This window comes from Centruroides sculpturatus, unplaced genomic scaffold (assembly GCF_000671375.1).
Source record: "Centruroides sculpturatus isolate CEXI.00-Female unplaced genomic scaffold, Cexi_2.0 scaffold416, whole genome shotgun sequence".
NCBI lineage: Eukaryota > Metazoa > Arthropoda > Arachnida > Scorpiones > Buthidae > Centruroides > Centruroides sculpturatus.
This window is the reverse complement of record NW_019384756.1, coordinates 478105-501597: the sequence shown is the minus strand read 5'-3', so window position 1 is coordinate 501597 and position 23493 is coordinate 478105. Positions and strand designations below refer to the sequence as shown.

The 23493-nt window shown below is 31.6% G+C and overlaps 1 protein-coding gene across 1 annotated transcript in view; it reads left to right on the top strand.

The window, feature by feature from the left end:
• Nucleotides 1-11530: 11530 nt before the first annotated feature.
• Nucleotides 11531-23493, top strand: part of LOC111628720 (ester hydrolase C11orf54 homolog) — a 16272-nt gene continuing 4309 nt past the window's right edge. The window contains exons 1-6 of the mRNA XM_023372556.1: nucleotides 11531-11843; nucleotides 17135-17233; nucleotides 17730-17803; nucleotides 19373-19474; nucleotides 20244-20309; nucleotides 20446-20535. Coding sequence (XP_023228324.1) covers nucleotides 11786-11843; nucleotides 17135-17233; nucleotides 17730-17803; nucleotides 19373-19474; nucleotides 20244-20309; nucleotides 20446-20535 — 489 coding nt within the window. The 5' untranslated portion in view covers nucleotides 11531-11785. The remainder of the gene's footprint in view (nucleotides 11844-17134; nucleotides 17234-17729; nucleotides 17804-19372; nucleotides 19475-20243; nucleotides 20310-20445; nucleotides 20536-23493) is intronic.

Sequence of the window (23493 nt, the reverse complement as noted above, 5' to 3'; positions counted from 1 at the left end):
TACGCTTATTAAAATATAAATAGGCATGAAAAAGAAAAAGAACACCATGGCACTGCTTTTTTCAGGCACTTCAAGTTGGTATAGATGTCGTAGGCGAATTGGAAAATCCGGCTCATTATAAAGGACGCCGTCGTTTTACAATGAGCCTGGCAAATTCGAAAATCATCTATTTGCTATTCAGCCTGACATTTGTTAGGCGTTTTGCAATTAACCCACTGAGCTTTAGGCAATTAAGGAAGTGAACTTCAGTTTGTCACGTAGTTACGAAAAGAAAAAGTTTATTATAAAACAATTTACACAATGTGTTATAAAAGTTATAATGTAGAAAAAGCAACAATGTTTATCTTAATGTAACTGCCTATATGGCTTTTTTAATACTCTTTCCGCTGTATGGGCAATAAAACAGCCTTTTAAGCAAGCCCATTATGGGCTTGGCCAGGCCCACATGAGCGGCCGGTGGTAAGGGACGAGACCTGACATATCCGAACGACCTCCACCCGAAAAATTTCTAGTATTTTTCAATCCGTTCAAATTAAACCCTGGGTTCCCTAGAGCGGTGGACTGGCCGCTCGGCCATCCGGCTGTTGTCTGTATTGCTAAACTGAAGTCCAACACTAGGATAACTTTATTACGATTTTATTTTTTGCTGTCTGCGTGTAGTTGGTTCAATGGTTCTTCGGTTTCACCATAAAGACAGTTATATTTCGAATTTACCAATTCCTGCTGTTACTAAAATCTTTATTTCGTTTATAAAAAATCTAGCAACGAGTTGCATAACTTTCCCGACTTCAAGTTTACAACATGCTCTTCTATCCGACTCCATTCGCCAAAAGTCATGTTGTTCCAGGCTTTGTCCCCTTTATAGAAAAATTTCCTAGAACAAAATCTAAATCTACTAGATGCACATTTTTATTTATTTATTTATTTTGGCTAGTAATTATTTAAAATAAAATTGTGTATGGCGCCGTATGTTATGAGATTTTATTAAAAAAATTTACATATTTTTAATTATTATAAAATATCAAAAGACTTAATTTTGAGAGTAGAGATGAGTTTTATAAAACACTGTAAATGCTAACAATAAGTAAAATTTTGTATGTTTTTGGAACTTAGCATAAAGTTGCTATTGAGAACAAATCATACAGGAACACTCCTTTTGATGGAAATATAGATTTATTTTCTATAATTTACAACGGATATTCATTTCGGGCTCTATTCCCCTCTTCAGTTCTTATTTTATTATGTATATCGGTAAAACTAAAAATAATTATAGTGACAGCTGGAATAACAAATTGTTAAAACCGTGGGGTAAAACAAATAAAACTGTAAAAATAAAAATATTTTGGTTAAAATGTAAAAAAATTTGACTAATAAAAATAGTAATAGTAGTGGTCTTATGGGTTTCCAGATTTTCTTCACGTGTCTAACATCTATATAGGGGCCAGTAGAAAGTTTGCTTTTTTTCCGGGTCGGGGAAAAAATCCCCAATATAATTAATTTTCTATAAAATAAAAGTCGAACTATTGTTATTTTTCGGTATGTGAAAAAGTCATGGCGTTATTTTTTCGTTTGTTTTATTCGTATACGACTATGCCACACGAGCGACCTGCCGAGGGAAGAATGCCACCCGGGAAGTCTTTTTATGGGAAAGTGATTCTTATTTAGGTTATACTAACGTGAAGAAAACCCAGAAAATTCCACGTGTCAGCCAACTGGCGAGGCGATGTTTGATCCATAGGCCTTACAATAGAAAATCTTTTCGTGAGACATTCTCTTGGCGATCTGCCAAGGGAATGTTGCCCTTATCCTATTAATTAAACCTCTTTTGGATCGACTCGGAAATTTTCGTGGGTGAGCTGGTGATGGATCATCCTTCACTACAAGAAGGTATTTTTATGTCGATCATGGCTTCAGCCATGTTCACGATGCAGATCTGGCCGAACCCATGATGGACATGGGAGCATAGTAAGAAATGAAGTAGAGAAGTTTAATAATTATAATCTGTCGGTAATAAAAATTACCTTCTAATTTAATCACACTACTTATTTATTATCCTTTCTATTTTTAAGCATTTAAAGTGATTTTACCAAAGAAAGAAAAAGTTGGAAAATTATTTGAAAATTTTGTTACATGTAAATTTCCTAGAAATCGTTCAAACTATTCAGTTGATTCCCAAAATTTATTAATATATTACTTGTGGATTGTACTAGTTATCTGTAAGTATTCATTTAATATCTTTATATATAGCATAAGTTGCAGACTACTCATCATTCGTAAATAATACACGTTTATGAAATTATTTATAAATGTGTTTTTTATGTTTTGTTGTGTTATAATATTTATTATAAAATAATTTTATAATATTAAAATAAAGTTAAGGATATTTCAGTACCAACTCAACTGTAAAATTATATCTGAAATTTCTATTTAATCGTTAAAAAAGGTAAAAATTTTTCTGGATAATTATCATTTGCAGATATAGCATTAAACAAATTACATTGTATGAAATAATCAAAAATCATGTTACTATATCATTTAACATTTTACAGCTCTATCTCTATGTATCTACACTTTTTAATGCTAAAAATCGATTTAAAAAAATAATAAATAAATAAAGAAGATCATCATCTTATAATTGTGTTGTCTCTAAGACGAAGGCAGCAACATTACGTAGTTTGAATATAGTGAATTAATGATTTCTAATAGGATAAATTTCAAATTCTGTAGACAAATTTCAGTTTAAAGCGAAAAATTCATTATAACAGGGATCAAAAGAATAAAACAGCAGTATCAGTATTTTTACGCTTATTAAAATATAAATAGGCATGAAAAAGAAAAAGAACACCATGGCACTGCTTTTTTCAGGCACTTCAAGTTGGTATAGATGTCGTAGGCGAATTGGAAAATCCGGCTCATTATAAAGGACGCCGTCGTTTTACAATGAGCCTGGCAAATTCGAAAATCATCTATTTGCTATTCAGCCTGACATTTGTTAGGCGTTTTGCAATTAACCCACTGAGCTTTAGGCAATTAAGGAAGTGAACTTCAGTTTGTCACGTAGTTACGAAAAGAAAAAGTTTATTATAAAACAATTTACACAATGTGTTATAAAAGTTATAATGTAGAAAAAGCAACAATGTTTATCTTAATGTAACTGCCTATATGGCTTTTTTAATACTCTTTCCGCTGTATGGGCAATAAAACAGCCTTTTAAGCAAGCCCATTATGGGCTTGGCCAGGCCCACATGAGCGGCCGGTGGTAAGGGACGAGACCTGACATATCCGAACGACCTCCACCCGAAAAATTTCTAGTATTTTTCAATCCGTTCAAATTAAACCCTGGGTTCCCTAGAGCGGTGGACTGGCCGCTCGGCCATCCGGCTGTTGTCTGTATTGCTAAACTGAAGTCCAACACTAGGATAACTTTATTACGATTTTATTTTTTGCTGTCTGCGTGTAGTTGGTTCAATGGTTCTTCGGTTTCACCATAAAGACAGTTATATTTCGAATTTACCAATTCCTGCTGTTACTAAAATCTTTATTTCGTTTATAAAAAATCTAGCAACGAGTTGCATAACTTTCCCGACTTCAAGTTTGCAACATGCTCTTCTATCCGACTCCATTCGCCAAAAGTCATGTTGTTCCAGGCTTTGTCCCCTTTATAGAAAAATTTCCTAGAACAAAATCTAAATCTACTAGATGCACATTTTTATTTATTTATTTATTTTGGCTAGTAATTATTTAAAATAAAATTGTGTATGGCGCCGTATGTTATGAGATTTTATTAAAATATAAATTATATGTTATTAATTATAATAAAAAGGCAGAATGATTAATTTTGGAGTAGCAAAGAGATTTTAAGAAATTCTAAAGGTAACCAATCCAAGTAAATAACAAGTAAAATTTTCATTAAGTCCGGCTCCACTCCAGATATGACATGTAAAGGTACAATACAGTACATACATATTCACAAATGTTTCCCCGTTTTTCTGTTTTTACTTTTTTGGGTCCAGGGATCTCAAAATATCGAGATTTGTAAAACGTCCAGAGAGTCAAATTTGACACAGTTATAACATTTTCCCGTGTTGAAAACAAACAGACGCAAAAGTAATAATCAGCTTAATGTCTGGAATAATCAAAACTGAAAAATTATTGTGTAGACTGAAGGGCGATTTACTCTTGAAAAGTTGTAAACTTGGTGCATTTTTTACAGTTGCTTTTATTTACTTATTAAATTGTTAAGAAATAACTTTCTATACAATTATAGTTAGGAAACGGCATTGTCGAAGATGACTTATTTTAACAATCCGAAACTAGATGTCTCTTGTATAACATAAACACTAAAACGGTCAAATGACATTTGGCCGATTTTGATAAAGATATATTTAGAAAACTTAGTGGCCATAATTAATGAAGATATGAACGTTAATTAAATAAGATTTTGGCCGATTTTTTCGGCTATATTTGACAAAAATAACTTGACTAACGAAAATATTGTTTAACATCAAATTATCTAATGCTATTTCAAAAAACACAAAGATAATTCGAGACGATGAACAACTAAACAGATCAAAGAATACTGAATATGTTTCGTTAACAGCATCATCATCATTATCAATTATTATCTGTTAATGATCTCTGTTACAATTTTGACAGAACATTAGAAATGCGCACGACCTGCAACTATCGAAGAAAATGCTAACATTGGACCTATTGCATCATTAATAAATTAATTGCATAAATCTTGTTCCATTCTCTTTGCCGTTTTATCTACGTATTTGATCTAGAAAAGAATATTTATACTTTATTTATTTAATTTTTAATATTTTAAGGTTTAAATATTTTTACTTTTAATTTTNATTATTTTTAATTTGCAAGCTGCTAACAATATTATAAGCATTTACATTAAAAATCTTTTTGAGCTATTCTTTCTTTTACTACAAACTTCATTTCAATAGACTGCTTCATTTTTTGTCTTGTGAATTTGTATTAGTGATGTGCCAGGTATCCGTATCCGTGGATATCCGAGGGGAAAAAAAGATCCGTATCCGTATCCGTTACTTTTTAGCGGATCTTTAACGGATCTTTTATCTTAATGAATTTCATTACTTATATGAAATTTTAAAGATAGGTAGCAATAAAATACTAATAACTTCAATTCAAATCACTTTTTATTTCTTAAAATCACGTATTTGGCACATTCATATTGCAAAAATTTTATAATGCAAAATTAATTTACTATCGTAAAATATTTCCATATTATACTACTAAACTTTTTTGTCGACATTGTTTTTATTTTAATTTAACTCAACACTCTCCAAAGATACAAACGTAATCTACGCTATCCCGTGTCACACTAAACTATAAACAAAAACACGCACAGTGCGAGTCAAAACACGTCGCGTTACTAACGCAAAATGTCAACTATCGGTCCAAGGTCGCCGAATGAGTACGAAAGTTGAGATCTGTATCCGTATCCGCGGATCTAGACACTAATGATCCGTATCTGCGGATATACATTTTTAACGATCCGGCACATAACTAATGGATATGCACATTTAATTCTCTTATCTATACTTATCATTAAATTTAATTGATTAAAACCTTTTATTAAATTTTACGTGCTGTATTTTAATTCTATTTTATTTAATACTAGTTTATGTACCCACCGTTGCTGGGTACATAAGCTAGGACAAAGATAAAAGATTTATATGTAATTTTGAATTTACTTTTATTTCTTAAAAAAACCTTATAAATAATCAACTCTTACATCTAATTTTCTATTATATGCAACACATTTGCACTTGTTAATTTTGTACAGCATTTTGATAAACAATATTTTTTGTTTTTTCCTTTGGCACATATACAAATATTTTTCAGGAGTTGTGACTCTAGAGCAAGCTACGTATAGCTGGTCATAAGAAAATCATGGACTTCCCATGTTAACACCAATCACCTTTAATGATTGTCCTTGCACTTTGTTTATAGTCATCGCAAAGGCCAATCTTACTAGAAATTGCAGCCGCTTAAACTGAAATGGCATATCCATGGGCGTAGGGATTCCACCTGCCACCGTGGATTCTCTTCCCTGTAAGTTCTTTATCCCACGAATACCACACTGCTATAATAGAACAATAATCTTTAAACTGATTAAAGATTATTGTTCTAGCCTACAAAGAAAGGTCCGGTCGTCGATGGTGTTCTGGAACACATGATCAGAAGAAATGGTGGTTTCAAAAAGAAATTTTGAGCAGACTGTGTCTTTTTTGATTAAAAAATAATCTTTAATTGACTACTGATACAGACATGCATTATGGCAGCTCAATTACATTTCACAAAACGGAATCTTCCTATTCCTTTGTCTTTGTCGACACATCCCTCCCAAAAAAACTCGGTTGCCAACAGCTGCTTTCTCCACTCTCCCTTTTTCTGCCTTTTCTTCACCGTCCTTCTCCTCAACTGTCTCTTCTTTCAAATTCTTCCTTCCGATCTCTTGATCTCTGGGCGTTTCCAGTCATAAATCGGAGGAGTAAATTCTAATATCACTACACCCCCGCTGCAAGATTTGAACTAAACCCCCAAAAAAGAAATATCAGAATTTCGCTTCCAAGAATTTCCACAACAACAACACACACGATACATATTCGGCGATTCCTTCCAAACAAACACATAAATTGTGTAACATACTAATGTCCACATGCTTTTGTAGCCACTTCACCCTGGAAGAAAAATTCACTGTGAGAGCCCGGACTTGACAAAATTTTGAGGGGAAAAATTTTCGTCTTTCGAAAGTTAAATTGGTTCAAATCTCAGAGAAAAAATTTTCAATTTAATTACGGGAGGATGATTGTATCTTTATTCCCGGAGTCACTTCCTTTCCCAGGTGACACATTCGATGTGCCATTTAGGAAGAAACTACAAATATTCACCATTAGTCGAAAACAGTAACATGGCGTTAAAATCAACGGGGAGGAGTCCTGAAATAAAAGGGTAGAATCGAGGACGACAGATTCGTGGGGCCCGAGAATTCGCCGATCTACCTCCTTTTCATGTGAGTGTAGTTTAACCGTGTTCCATCGCCGATTCCTTCTCCGATCCGTTTACCGTAGGCGCCCCTTAGCAACGAACATTTGATAGTGAACTGTGCATATCAAAAACCTAATTCTCCATCCTATCATCCAGACGTTTTGCGATGCGGTCTCAAGACTTCAATCAAGGCATTTAGCATCGCGCGTAATAATGTAAGCTCTCTCTCTCGGCAAGGGACCCGTTAAAATAGTACTTAACTAAACTATAAGATTATGCAGGGCATATATCATTTGAACCCTCAAATCACCTATTAACTATAATGGCCGCCATGGATTCGGCCGAGATTCTCTAATCTAAGTTTCCGTAGGACCCACCAGTGGCATAGTGGATAAAACCAACGGGTTTGCACCTGGCCAATCTGAGTAAAGTTTTCCGGGCTTTCTTCGTGTGTATAGGCCAAGTTTTCGGAGCCATCTTTTTCTTAGCAAATCGCCCGCGTGTTGCGATGCCTTACACCATCAATCCTGAAATTCTAAGTTCCTTTCGTGGGCCCGACAGTACTTGTGATGGGTATGAATAAAAGGCCATCTTAGTGACCAAGGGTGGAAGTTTACACTATCTATCACGTTTTACTATACATACCAAGCACGCGAATCAGTAAAAATGGAGGAGTGCGCCAAAGGATGGAATGCACTAAATACTTCTTAAGTATTCTGAGCTAAAATGGGGTGCGCCGTATAATACGATAATATAATACAGAATTTGCTAACTAATGTAACTTGCCGAAAATGGTAACACGTGTTTCCATTTATCATCATAGAAAAGGGACAAAATGAATTCTTCCTCATCTACATATGTACAATATCGTAAATACAAGTTGCCGCTATTCATACCAAGAGAGGTATTTGCACTGTTTTTGTGGGCAATGCCCAAATTTGGCCACGCATCCACATTCAATACACGTATGAATGTTTAAGTGTCGGTCAGTATCATTGCATAAATGCTCAAAATTAATTAGAACGAATTAAATTAGGTTATGAAACTTTAATCTTATTTTAACTTTAAAAATACTGTATTTTTTAATATTTAATATTTTCTTAATTAAGTACAATAAGAAAAATTATTATTTAATAATAAAACGATTTTATTAATTTTTCTCATTATACGATTTCATTACAATCGCCGAATCGAAAAAGGAAGTAAAACTGATTTTTGCATTAATGCGTTTATTGTTTTTTGAATATTATTTTTCTAAAAATATCGTGGAAATAAGGTAGGTTGATACAGAAACTATTTATCGCACGTGTACTATATATGAGCTTCAAAATAAATAAATAAAAATAGATTTTTATCAAACGATGAGATCATCCGATTAATTGTATCGTGTACAATATTTTACACCCCACAAGGAAAATACTGTAGGTCTAGGGTAAAATAAATTTTCTTTTCCCACAGTTAAACTTCGCCGCTAATTGCTGTTGTGATAACTTTAATACGATCTTCTAACGACAGCACTTTGCATTTCGGACATTTTCCAACAAACTGAAATGAATTTCCTTTGTTGCTAGACTAATTTATTAACACCTGCACCTAATTTCGAGGGTGGGAGAAGTGCCCGGGATGGGTTCGAACGAGAGTTTAGACTAATTCATTATATTAGGAGGTGGAAACGTTGTTGAGATGGGTTCTTACAATAGTTTAGACCAGATACATTCGCGAAAGTGGTCGCTTATTACAGGTGTTGTATGTTGTTTCGGACCAAAAATCGATGCCCGCGGTCGCGTTACACGGGTGGTCGTTTAATACAGGTAACTTATACGAAGACTCTATGGATAAACTATTCCGTACCAGAAATTTTTGCCCGTTTTGGCAGGTGCCCGTCGAATGCAGGTGGTCGCCTAAGCAGTTTTCACTGTATAATAAAGATATATTGCTTTTTATATGATTATTGTGAATTCTAAAATCTAAAGAAAATATGTTTTTATGTTCTTATGTGGAAGGGGGCCCGGTAAGAAGAAAATGTCTAGGGCCCCAAAGTGGGTTAATCCGGCCCAGATGTCGCCCCTCGCTGCGACTGAAAGGGGAGATATCCCGACGGGAGTCGGGGCTCTAATATCGACCCTCGCTGCGACTGAAAGGGGAGATATCCCGACGGGAATCGGGGCTAAAGATTCTCGGCGCCGATCGATTATGAATGAAAATTAAAGAAAATACACTCTTCGCCGAATACGCCGGAGGTTTTTCACTGGCGTTTTCCACTGGCGGTTTTTCGCCGACGTTCCGAAAGTATTTATAGTTCGTGTTTTGCCGATCATTTACCGTTGTCGCGCTCGTTTACTCGCTTTAACTTTAACTTGCAACGTGTTTTCCAAAATTTGTACTACTATTACCAAGAAAAACCGGCTTGCCGAAAAATTTTTAGCTTAACGGTAATACCGGTGTGCGACTTTAGCGTTACACTGGACGGATGGGTTCGAGGCTTAATTCCGCTCGCCAGTTTCCAGCGGCAGACAGCCGGATGGCCGAGCAGTCAAAGTGGCAGCCTCTGGGCGACTCGGGATCGAATCCGGACGGGTCGAGAAATCCCCAGGAATTTTTCGGGGGATGTTTCGTTTGGACATGTCGGGCGCCGTCCCATTGTAGGCCTGGTTGAACACATAATGGGCTTCCTTAAAGAGGCCCTCTTAGTGTCCACTGGACGGAAAGAATTTTTAAAAATGTTTCCGGCGGAAAACGGCAATTACGATTGCTACAAAAACAAACCGACCGTGCATTTCTCTACTAATTAATTAAATACAATTCCCACGTGTTAAATATCTGCAGCCGTAGTTAAGATGACACTTTCGGCGGTAGGGGAAGGAAGTGCAAGATGGGGCCATGGGCTTCCTCATTCCTTATGGGGACGTCTGTTTATTCGTGGTTAACGCGCTTTCATCTAGACGTTTCGGTAATACTTCGTCTAATTTTACGCCCGCTACAAAGTTTCTACAAAGTAAGCATCATTGAGAACTTTTACATTACCTTTTAGATGAAGATATTATGGTATTCGAAATAACCTTTAAGACTGAAATTATTTAGTTTTAAAATAAAGTTGACCCGTGTTTGTAATCAGTATGAAAATTGCACGTTGGGGCAAGATGGGGTACTCCATCTTGCCCAATGTTGGCCATGAATTCTGCTGCTGGCTAGAGGCACTGCAATATAATGCAGTGAACTAGTTTTAAATTCGTTGTCATTGATAATTCTATATCATTTTTTCGAATATATAAAATAATAATTTAAAAAATGATCTTTTTATATAAAATGAAATATTCCACTTTTAAATCATATCTAACTGTAATAAATTTATATAGTATATACAGTATTACTTTATTATTTATGTTTGTACGTTTTATTTTATTTGTGGAAACATTTTTTAAATTTAAATACTATCTTAACAAGAAATAAAATGTTAAATAACAATCGAAATAAAAATTTTTTTCACGAAAAAATATCGTCTGCTTACAAAATAGCGAAACTGAGCATGCGCGTATCAATGTAATTCGTGTATTTAACCTAATTCTTTTTGTTTATATTAATTGTGAATTAAATAAAACATTATTGTTGTTCCTTAAAATAGCAGCAGGCTTGAATAATAGTTATTTAAATTAATAATTTTCATTTACATCAGAAAAGCAAATAACATTGTCTTAATTTGCATTTAAAATTGGCCTTTAGAGTCCTGCCCAACGTCTTTTGTTACTTCTAACTTAAAATAATTTGAACTAAATATGGACAATTATAGATACATTTTTGAATTAAAAACAATGTCATTTTAAATGATATAACCCGTTGTTATGCATCTATAATTTACTTATGAATATATATTTTTTACTACGTTATGCATACGTTTATTCATTATAATAATGAAAAAACTCATATAATCAATTTAAATGTTTTAATTTTGGCATGTACACTTATTGTTCTTTGGGTTTCTTTCCAAAATAGTGTACGTAATACCTTCAAAATTTTTCGCGACACACCGATTGAAAATCACTGCTCTATATCAGTATTTAACTGTCAGATGACAGATCTGCCGCTTTGGAGGATCCGGGTTCGTGTACAATATTATGAACCGAAAATTTTTTGTCAGTCGCTTGCATCCATAAGAGGCGTAACGAAAATGATTTTAATAGATTTTAAAAAATCATTTAATATAATTGAGTATTTATGCACTTCTGGTTCATGGAAAAAAATTCAAATTTATTAATTTTTTAAATCTCTTTTAGCATGTATTTTAATATTTATAAATATTATTATTAATAATATTTTATAATTAGAAATAATAATAAACATATTGCTAGATATCTGAATTATTTCGATAAAAATTTCACATCAATGTTTTAAAATAACTTTTGGCGCTGTAATTCGTATAACACATGTTTTGAAACATAAACCGAACCACGTGGTTATGTAGATGACATATTATTAAAGATTTATCTGTTTTCGAATGGTTGGGATTTTATATATGTATATATAAAATAATTAATTGTATTAAAATAAATTATTTGCATAAATTGCACTATAATTTTTCTAAATTTGTTAAAAATATAATTGCACAGATGAGTAGATGGTAATTTTTTTACCAATCACGTGTGTAACATGCAAGGTCATATGTCGATAATGATATCACAATTATCTTTCGTTAAGTTAGATAAATCCCTCGTTTTATAATTTTTAATCAACTAAGAACATATTTTAGTTTTAAAATTATAAAATGGCATCTGTACGAAGAGAGATTCTTCATGTTCCTCCTTTACAAGAAATTTGTCAAGGTATTAGAATATCTTATGTGCATTTATGTTTCATTAATGTGATGTCTTAATTTAATATTTTAACAGGGTTTGTCACTATGTTAGGATGATCCCAGCAATAATATATAATACTTGTATATAATTCCTGCATTATGCATTTTCTATAGGTATATAAGTAGAGGTTGAGACAACAAAAACCTTACTGAAGCCATGAGCCTGAAGAGGGATTGGGAATTAATTGCCAATCCAAAATACATAGTTAAATAGACAAATAAAGTGAATTGTTTTAATCTTGGTTTCTATTTGTAGTGGATAATTAAGAAAGATGTGATAAAGATCACTAGTCTCACTATTAGAAGAAGAAACCTTTACTTAATATATATATTATATATGTGATATCAGTATGGCCATGATATAAATTTACAGTTCAATAATATAAAAAACATGAAAAAATAAATGATAACAGAAATTTCAAATTATAGAATCTGTTATTCAGCTGTAGTTAAAATAATTAAAACAAATGTTTATGTTTGTAATATTGAATTTGAGAAAAAAAAGAATATTTTCTGATGCTTCATGTCATAGTACTTTAAATCATGATAATTTTTGATTGTTGTAATGTAATTATTATTGTTTGTTTTTATTTAAAAGAATTTATTATTTGTTCTTTAGAAAACTTTTTATATGACAATAAGTAGTCAGCCAGTTACAGAAGTTTTATAGCAATAATTAAGCTCTTATAGGTAATTCTTTTATCATTAACAGGTAATGTTTGTTGAATTAACTTTAATTTGTGAAATTTTTTAATTTAATGGTTGAGCAGTTATTGTTCTGTGAAAATTTGTGAAAAAAATATAGAAGTTTTAAGTTTTTACAGAATATGTTATTGAAATATCTAAAATTTTGACTGATTGAATGATTTGTTGACTTGCAATATCAACATGCAGTATCAATTTTTGCCAATTGGGGATGTTTCTGATCAGCAATGAAGTCAATTAGATGATGAGGAATAGAATACAATATATCTAGTCCAAACTATCTGAGAAAATACCTGAGATTCTGAATCAGTCTATATCATTTAGAATAGTAGGTGGCCAAGATGGTAAAGACCATCTTGGCCATGTACGAGGGCTATTTTTTAACTTAAATAAGGTCCGTTTGTGAATGAGAGTGAGAATGATGCGCGATTGCAGCAGTGTGTATGAGCATCTGCCTTCAGCATGCTTTATGTGTATTTACGAGGGCTGTTCGGAAAGTTCGCGGCCTCAAATAGAACAACAAACAAAATAATGTTAAAACTTTTTTATTTTTCAATGTAGTCTCCTTTGTTAGCAATGCACTTATTCCAGCGATGTTCTAGCTTTTTTATGCCATCACAATAGGTCGATTTGTCAAGGTGTGCAAAATACTCGTTTACTTCAGAGATGACTTTGTCATTTGAGTGGAATCTCTTTCCAACCAAGAATTATTTTAAATTTGGAAAAAGGTGGAAGTCACTGGGGGCCAAATCAGGTGAGTACGGTGGATGTGGAACTAATTGGAAGCTAAGTTCGTTTATCTTTTGTTCAGTGATTCTGGCATTATCGTGGTGAAACAGAACCTTCTTCTTCAAGTGTGGCCTCTTCGATTTCTTTCTTCAGTTTTTCCAAAAGTATACAGTAATAGACAGCATTGATGGTCTTTCCTCTTTCTAGGTAGTCAATAAAGATGATTCCTTTAGCATCCCCAAAAAACCGAGGCCATCACTTTCCCCGCTGATGGAACTGTTTTTGCCTTCTTTGGTGGTGGCGAACTGGGGTGTTTCCATTGCTTCGACTGTTCTTTTGTTTCAGGAGTGTAGTAATGGATCCACGTTTCGTCAGTAGTCACAAACCGACGCAAGAAATCCCGTGGGTTTTTCTTGTAGAAGTCCAAACACTTCTTTGACATCAAAGTGCGAACACGTCTTTGCTCAGCGGTCAGCAGATGCGGCACCCAACTTGCTGAGACCTTCGTCATACCCAAATTTTCGGTTAGATGTGGTGCACTCGGTCGACAGAGATGCCTGTTGTCTCAGCTATCTCACGCGTTTTCAAACGGCGATCTGCTAACACCAAATCGTAAACTTTGTCGATATTTTTTTCAGTGACAGCAGTTGACGGCCGTCCGCTGCGAGGGTCATGTTTCACACTCTCTCTGCCAGATTTAAAAAGGGCTGTCCATTTTTTCACAGTGGTGTACGAAGGAGCAGACTCTCCCAAAACTTCATCCATGTCAGCTTTGATTTGAGATGCGGTCAACCCTTTTTTCGTCAGGTATTTTATGACCGCACGAGTCTCCATCTTCTCCATTTTTGACAAAGCATGTGCACATTGACTATCTGCTAAGCTGTCGTGGCAAAATTTTATGACAAATCAAGCGGAAATTGGTATCGTATCTTTAGCAAGTATGGCTGAATTATTCCCGCCAAAAATTAAATTGATCGCAGCGCCGCATATAGGCAAGGCCGCGAACTTTTCGAACAGCCCTCGTAGATGCCATTTGCAGCCATATCATCTGTCTGTGTGCTGAAATGTAGAAGTTTATATAATGTTTAAGAAAATTGAGTCGCCTGCCGACTGTAAGATACAATCTGTTATTCGATTTCAGCACAAAAGATCGTGGTAACTGTCTTTTGGGACAGGAAAGGTACTTTGTTAGTGGATTTTATGCCAAGAGGCACAACAATCAATTCTGATGCTTATTGTGACCTTGAGAAAACTCCGCCATGCCATACAAGACAAGCGGCGTGGCCTAATGTCTTCCAGCGGCAGATTTCTTTGAAGTCGGAATTAAAAAAGTTTTTGAGCGGTATGACAATTGTTTAAACACAAAAATGGAAATTATATAGAAAAGTAAATAAAAGTATGTAGAATATGGGAAAAAATATATTTTAATGATATTTACAGTATTTTTCTTCTTATTAAAAAACAGACCTTATTTAAAAAATAGCCCTCGTACTAATGTCTGTTTTAGCCATAATTTCATAAAAATAGAAAAATTAGTATGTTGTTTTAATTCTTTCAGTGAATATTATTGCAGTTGCAGAGATGTTTAACTCTCTGCAGCAAAGTTTCAAAACAAAGTTTTTGCTAAATATAATTAATTCTTAAATGAACAAGCTTATTTTTCTCCTTTAACATTAAAGAAAGTTGTGTAATCAAATTTTTTTTGAAAGCTTTATATATTTTATAAAGCTTTCAAAAAATTTGATTACACAACTTTCTTTAATGTGAAAGGATTTGATTACACAGTTCATTAATAAAATAATTATTAACAATCTGAAAATGTACAAGAATATTCAGGAATGATGTTGCATTAAGTTTTGATAATTGAAAACATGACAAACTAATAAATTTTGTAATAGTAATAATTTTCATGGTAATGAGAAAGAAAATGTATCCACATCAATTAAGAAATAAAATCAGATTTTTATATTAGTGGCATATTTATCCATCTGCTTTAATTATGAAGGTAACGCTATAAAACTTAGTTTTTAATTTCAGAAGTTACAGTCCAGTCATTAAAAAAAATTATATCACGGAAAACAAATGTCACATTTAGAAGTTTGAGATAACAAAACTTGAAATAAATCTATATATAAATTATTATCAAGCAAGTTAAATAGATAGTGAAAATGAAGTCTACTTATGAAACAACGTTGTATATGTTACTGTATGTTACTATTTTTTTTTACTACTTATGGAACTAAACTGCTTTATTATAATAAAGTAGTTTAGTTCTTAATTTGTCAATTTAATTCACTTCTCTGAATCACATTCTTCCTATACTTTGGTTTCATATACCAGAGTATCATTTCTTTAATAATTTCTCTAATCTTAAAGCATTTCATTAAATCATTTCTTTAAATATATATTGTACAGTACAAGTAGGAGGCCAAAATTTAGTGGATGCAACTCATATCACTACTAAGGGGTGACTGTCATATAAAATGGCTCCCCAGACTAGCATGTAAGCACTGAGGGCAGTGTACCACCCAACACTACAGTGGGATTAAAGTACCCACTGATGGTTTTCCACACTAACTTGGCGATTATCTGTTACCAAACAAAACTAGAGTTTGTTGTTAAAGACAATATTGCTGTCATAATACTACTGCAAATACAGTCAACAATGTTCAGGTGCCAGTGGCAGGACATTTAGTGATTTCTGTTCATACAAATTTGTCTCTACTAGTCAACTTCAAGTGGTTTGGGAAGAGACAGTATTCTGTAGCAAGCTTCCATCTGTCTGTGGATGGTGGACAAAGACACTGTTGCATCTGTTCATGCTTATCTTGTGATCAGATGATCATCTCTCCTCATGGTCTGATGTATCCACTGTCTCAACACATCCTCACAATCAGGTCAGAATAGTCCAGATGGCAGGCAATTTGGCAAAATAACAATTCTGTTTTCTCCAACCTGATGGTGCAGCCTTTAGCAAATTCCAACCTTATTCATCTTTAACCTTGTTGGTTCTTTTTTTTTTAACCTTTTTTCCTCTGCAATAGATGAATTTAATTCCATTCTACCTCATTAGCTATTAGTAACTAATATATCTGTAATAGTGGGAAATAGTTTAAGGAAATATGAATGTTTTCAGTCCAGTTAATAAATAATCTTTAGGCCTAAAAGATCATCAGAATAAGTGCTAGTGCAGGATAGGAAAGATAGTCCATCTCTCCTTGATTACTTATCCTATTATGTCAGTGCATGATGTGAAAGATTTGGCCTGTTAACTAGGTAAAAAACAATTGCATTTCTCCAAACTGTAACTCATTTTTAAAGGTGTATTGTTTGCTTTATTAAGTTAACTGCAGAAGCTTGTTTGACTTTAGCTATTAGCTAGTGTCATTATCTAAAAATCTACTTGTGCAAAGTTATATGCACTCATCCTATAATATTCTTTGCAGAATAATTGTGAAGGATCATTATGCTATTGATGTAATTCAATATCATTTCATCTTTTTATAACTTTGAAAATAGTCATAATTTAATAAAATAACCATTAATATGTTTAAATTTAAAACTATAATCTAATACTTTAAAATTATGATATAGGTTTTGTATGTTTATGAACTATACAAAATAACTATGTATTCTAGTGATAAATTATTTTTTAAAAGCCAATTATGGATCTGTTGTATAAAAATAAATTTATATGTTGTATATTTTTCTTTTTCTTCTATAAAATTCATGGTGCATTTTTAAAAACCTGCTTTTCATTTGGTCTCATATTCACATTAAGTATGCACGTGATTGAAAATAATGGATTTTATTTTGTTTTTATAGTTCTGCAAAATGGTTTACGAAATCATTTTGAAGAAGTAGAAGTTACATCGACCAGATGTCCCAATTTGCAAAAGAAACCATTCTTGTTAGCTGCAGAAGGTAATTAGATTAAATTAAAATTTAATTTTTAAGATGATATAAATTCTACTTTATATTAAAGAGAAAAAATTAACAAAATTTTAATAATAAATAAATTTAAATTATGTGCATTGGGTGTATTATTTTGATATATGTACTGTACATTCTCTGATTTAAGAATTTAAAATTAAATTTAATATGCATATTTATTTGACATTAGCATTTTAATAATGTGATTTTCTTAATATGACTTAACTGTGTTACACTTACGGTAGTTTCATAAAATATATTATTATTGTATAATATAATATTATAATAAAAATGCTAGAAAATAGGTAAATGATTTGAAATATTTGGTTAATATTTATAAATTTCTGAAATTAACATGAAGTTTAATTTGTAAGATAATGTAACAACATTTAGCAAAATATTTAACTTAGTTTTGTTACAAAGACATTATTTTATCCAATTTGTTTTAATAAGCATTGTTTTATGAATTTCTAATTCTGTTTTTCAGGATTATCTGGAAGTCCCCGTTTAGCTGATGTTGGTGGTGTTCCCAATCTAATTCCGTTAGTTCAAAAAGATAAAGTAATATTAAGACCTATTTAATTATAATAATTTAGACATTGTCTAGTTATTCTAAGCCAAATTTTGTATATGACATATACCATATATGAATTATATCATACATTGTGCATCTTTTTGTTATTCAAAACAAAAGTTAAGTTGAAAGAATTTCTTACAACCAAAACAACATATTTACTTTCGAAAATGAAAGCAAAGTATGATTTCCTAGCATTTTTCATTTATAGATTTAAAACAATAAGGATAATATATGTACTAAGTAAAATTAAATTTTTTGTAAATTTGTGTTCCAGCCCAAGTAGTTTCAGATAATTACCTATTACCTAGAAATTTATGCAACCATTTGTGCAAATATGTTTAAAATGTTTTACTTATGTTTTTAGTAAATATACTAAATTTCATGACAAGAATAGTCAGCATGTACCTAAATAGTTAGAATTATACTTATTCCTCTAATGGTTAATCTGACTATTTGTCATCCACAAAAACATGAATCTAGATATACACTAGGTCACAAAAGTATCTGGACACCTATAAAATATGAGTTTTTTTTAGTTATAACTCCTTTTTCACATGAAATAGGAAAAAATAATGACACACGTGAAATCTTCAGGCTTTTCTACACTAGAAAAATATTTACATATACAAAAAATTGATTGAAAAGAGAAATATAATTTTATTTCAAACTGTAAAAATTTTCACATCACAAAAGTATCCAGACAGAGAAAGTAAATGATACTTTCTTTCAACATGGCAATGATTGAGAACACACTTCAAAATCAGTCAGAGTTTGTTGATGTGCATTATATAAAAGTGCTTTCCTGGCCTTAACAATTGCCTGCTTCAATCCAATTAGCATTTCTGGGATCAAATTGAACAAACAACAGAACAGAATCAATAACAAATAAGACTGATCTTAAAAACATCATCATCAGAGTTTGGAATCTAATAGATGAAACTATTACAAAACAATTGGTTGAATCAATGCCTAATTGTTTAGAAGTTGTAATCAAGGCAAAATTTTTTTGCATATGTAAATATTTTACAGAGTAAAAAGTCTGAAGACTTCATATGTCATTTTTTTCCTGTTTCATGTGAGGAATAAGTTATAACTAAAAAAACTCTTACATTTTATAGCTGTCCTGATACTTTTGTGATCTAGTTTTTGGTATTACATAAAACAAGATCTTAGTGTATAATATAAAGCTCATAACATATAATATTTGATATATAAGGTCTATAGTACTGAATTTAGAGTACTGGATAAGACTGAATATTGAAAACTATTTGTGCATATCTGAAATCTCAAAAAATGCAAAAGTTTGTTACCTACAATTAAAACTGCCATTGGAACCATTTACTTATCTTTCTTACCTTTACTTTACTTCTAAAAAATTAATAAATTTTTAAACATAAAAAATTTATTCTATATCATTAAACTATATATTAAAAAAATTACTACAAATTAAATTTATAATATAAAATCTTAATAAAGTAAACATTATTATGATAAAAGTAAAGTAAAGCACAAGTATTATACTACATTTTATTCATTATTTTTAACTTATTCAGGTCTACAATTTTCCTGAAGTAGCAAAACAGATAGATCTTCCAGATGCCTTTATTATTGGGGCTGGAGCAGGACCTTGCCATTACATAGGTGTTAATTCTGAGGTATATTTTAATATTATTTTTAGCTTTAGTTATTCTCATTGCAATTTTTAGTTAAAAATTGCAATGAGAATAAACATGAAATCCTTCTTCAATATTAACACAAAATTTTGACAAGGAAATAAAGTTGAGAGATTAAAATATGTATACAGCAATATGTGAAATTACTAATTGTTATCATTTTATGTATGAAATAATTTTGTCAAATCCTTTTTTTTAACAATAATTTTGATAATAATAAATTAAGTTTTTTTAAAACAACTTTATAAAATTACTGAGTTATTTCATTGTACAGTGAAACCTCAATTAGCAGACACTCCCAAATAGCAGACACCTCTACTTAGCGGACATTTTTACAATCCCCAGACTCTTCAAATACAGTCGATCCCCCCCCATAACACTGTTGATTATTTTGTTTTATATGAATTCCATGTTGTATGAGTCACTTAGATTTTACAAATATGTGTGCCAGGCTGTGAATGGCTCACATATTTGTAAAATCTAAGTGACTCGTACAACATGGAATTCATATAAAACGGAATTATCTACAGTGTTATAGGGGGTCGACTATATACTCTTTAATTAAGAATTCAAAATATCTTGTTTTCCACATAATCATAATAATTATTTTCTGGTTTGTAATTAAGCTCAAAAGTACAATTTTATACCCAAAGACTACTCTGACTTAAAATATTAATTGAGTAATCATATATCAGTTATATAATTTCTATAATAATGAAAATAAAAATTTAATTATTTATATTTTTAACAGCTTATGCCAAATATCAAGAATGGTAAAAGTGTCATCAATAAGACTCATTTTGCAAAAGTTGCCGAAGCAAGTATAAATTAAGTGTTTATTTTTTAATTAGTTTTTAATAATTAAAACCAAAATCTAGTGAGATTTTAAATTGAAATCAATTTCTAATTATTTTCCAAAATAATTAACCAAAATAGTTTATTCTCTTTATAAGGACGGTTCTTGCGACTTACAATTGATTAAGGATAATACAGAGTTTTGTTTAATGGGAAATTTGTTTGCAAGTGAAGGAAAGCCTGGTGAGGTAAGTTTCTAGTGTAATAAAATAAAACATATAAACAAAATACAGTAAGACCCCGCTTAACGCGGGGGATGTGTTCCAAGACAACAAAGCGCTAAACAAAACAGTGTTAAACAAGGTAATTTTAACACAGTAAATAGGGAAAGGGGAACACGCGACCAAAATAAAACAGATTTTACTTTAATTTTAAGTTATTTTTATATTAATTTGCATAATAATATATGTTAAATAACACACAAACATATGCACATAGAAATGTAAAGTTCATTTTTGTGACAAAGATCCTCGCTCTTCTGAAATTCTTGTTTTTTGTGATAAAGTTGCGTAGTTTCATTTGTCGCTATTTTTTCTTTCCTTAGGCAAATGTCGGTAGCGGAAGATCACATCCAAAATGACTTGTTTTGTTTTTGCACTCCTTTCAAAATCTGAATCATTTGCTACAATTTATCAAAGATTTTGATTATCATTACCAAACTTTACTAAGGAAATTTGTAGAGGGATTCTTTGGGCTCTTCATTTTCAGAATCACTATTTTCCAGTTCTACATGAATTCCTTGTTCTTCCAGTTCTCAAAGATCGTTGGTAAGGCACTCACCTGCAGTAACTCCTCAATATCCTCCTCGTTTACATCTTCTAATCCTGTTGTATCGATTAAGTTGATAATTTGGTCAACGATAGATCCTTCTCATTCAGAATTCTTAGATACCTCCAGCCGTAACTTCTTCCACACTCTGTTTGTGCATTTATCAGTTAATTCTTGCTAAGTGAAGTCGATGTTGCCTATAGCATCCATGATATTATATTTTTTCCAAAATTGCACCAAACAAACATAGATTTAAGGAAAGTACTGTGCTACAACAAATTGCCACCTTTTGTTGATTGGTTCGTGTTTGGGAATAATTGTATTATGTACGAATTGATGAAATACCAAGATAATTTGAATCAGAGTAAATTTTGAGCGTTTTTTTTAGGCTTCCAGCAGATTGCGTTATATCGAATCAGCATTAATTGAGGCAGTGTTAAGTGGGGTCTTACTGTATATATAATTTTTTTTTTAAATATAAATTCTTGACAGCCCTGAATATATGGGGTCCAGGGGTAGAATGGATTCCTTTTGTCTCTTAACAGGCTCCATTAGCTATTGTTTTTTTTTGAACAAATGAAATGCATAGAGCATTTTTTTATTAATAAAATGCAGTCTTAAATATTTTAGTTTGTTAGTAAAAATAACATTAATTTTATAGAGGTAATAACCACCATAGGCCCCTAAATTTTTTAAGGACCCAGGAACTTAATTATATTCGTGTTTACTATTTTTAGCACTTGCCTTGATCTTAAGAGAGTCTTAAAATTAGAAATAGAGTACTGTAGCATTTTTTATTTATTCATGTTTTTTGCATTTATATGCACTGGCAAGTAAAAAAAATTATGATTCACTTTAAGGTGATATTATTGCTTTATTATTATTATCTGGAATCTAGCATGCTGTATTAGCAATATAGGACAGTAAATTTACTTAATAGTTGATGCAAATTTAGTGCTTAATGGTTATTTTTATTTTTTCGGATAATTTGACTACACTTGATAAACTTCGTCAAACCTGTGTCATTTGCAAAATGCTGATTTTAATTATTCATTGTTGGTTTTTTTTAAATTAAAATTCTTTTCTTGAGGAGTAGAGAATTAACGAGGATTAACCAGCATTATGGTTTCAAAAATCATAGTCCTACCAGGTGTGATATCAGTCCTAACTGGGTGTCTTGACCCCCCCACCAATGTTGCATGCCCAAGTTGTTCTTTCAGTCAAAAATGCATAAGGTGGGCTGGCTGTTGTGACCATCCTATCTATTTTTTAGAAAAGGTGCTAGCTAAATTTCTCTGTAAATCAAAATTATCACAAAAAGAAATTTTTCTATCTATTCAAGTTTTCAAAATTTATAAGAAAATGCTCTAATGTAAGCATTAACTAAGTGATAAATTTCTAAGTTTTAGTACAATAGCATGCTCGTGATTTTCTCACTCTCAAAGAATACTTATTATTTTTATATATTGGCTGCACTCATATTTTAGAAAGAATAGTGTTAATAGACAGGTAATGATACATCTTACTGATATATTGTAATTGAAATATTTTATTGATATTATCTTATAAAATTAGAATATTTTAATTAGATTGAACTTCTTTAAAAGATTTTTTAGAATTCTTAGAAGAAACTAATCTAAAATTTAAATGTTTTTTATGAGATAATACACCCTGAAGATGGATCAAAAGATCCAACAGTACTAGAAAAGTTTAGAAATATACATATATAATAGTCTGTTCTCTAATAAAGCAGGGTTTAAGATTTTTGAAAATTGGAAAGTCAGTTATGAATGATGACATTATAATTTTCCTTTGAATTTTGAAAGTAACTTAGAAAAAATTATCTTTGCAATTTTATTTTTCTGTAAAAGAAATATTAGTCTATATAATAAATACTGATCATTCAATGTTGTATATTAAAATTTATTATTTTTTAATATGGTAGCCATGTAACTTCAATCTGTCATTTTTTGAAAATATAATAAAACTAAATGACAAAACCAAGTCAACTTGCAAGGAGTAGATTTGGCAATGCTGTAAGTCAGCCAAGGTTTATTAAGTTCACGGGTTGGATGTCACGCCAACTTATGTCAATCAAAACTTCTTCCAAGAATGTCAGTCTATGAGGCGTTAAATATAATTGAAATTATTTTAATTTACGAGCGCTTTCGACGTAAATAAGCACGTCGTCTTCAGGTAAAATTAAATTCGAATAAAGAATTCGAACCATACATTTAAATTTAAAACATTAACGATACTAGCCGTTTTTGAACATACAAAAAAGATTTTAAATTTAAATTTTTAGAATTAAACATTTAAAATTGGTGCGCATGCGTTTTAAAACAAATAAACATCGATTGGAGTGGCTATTAATTATT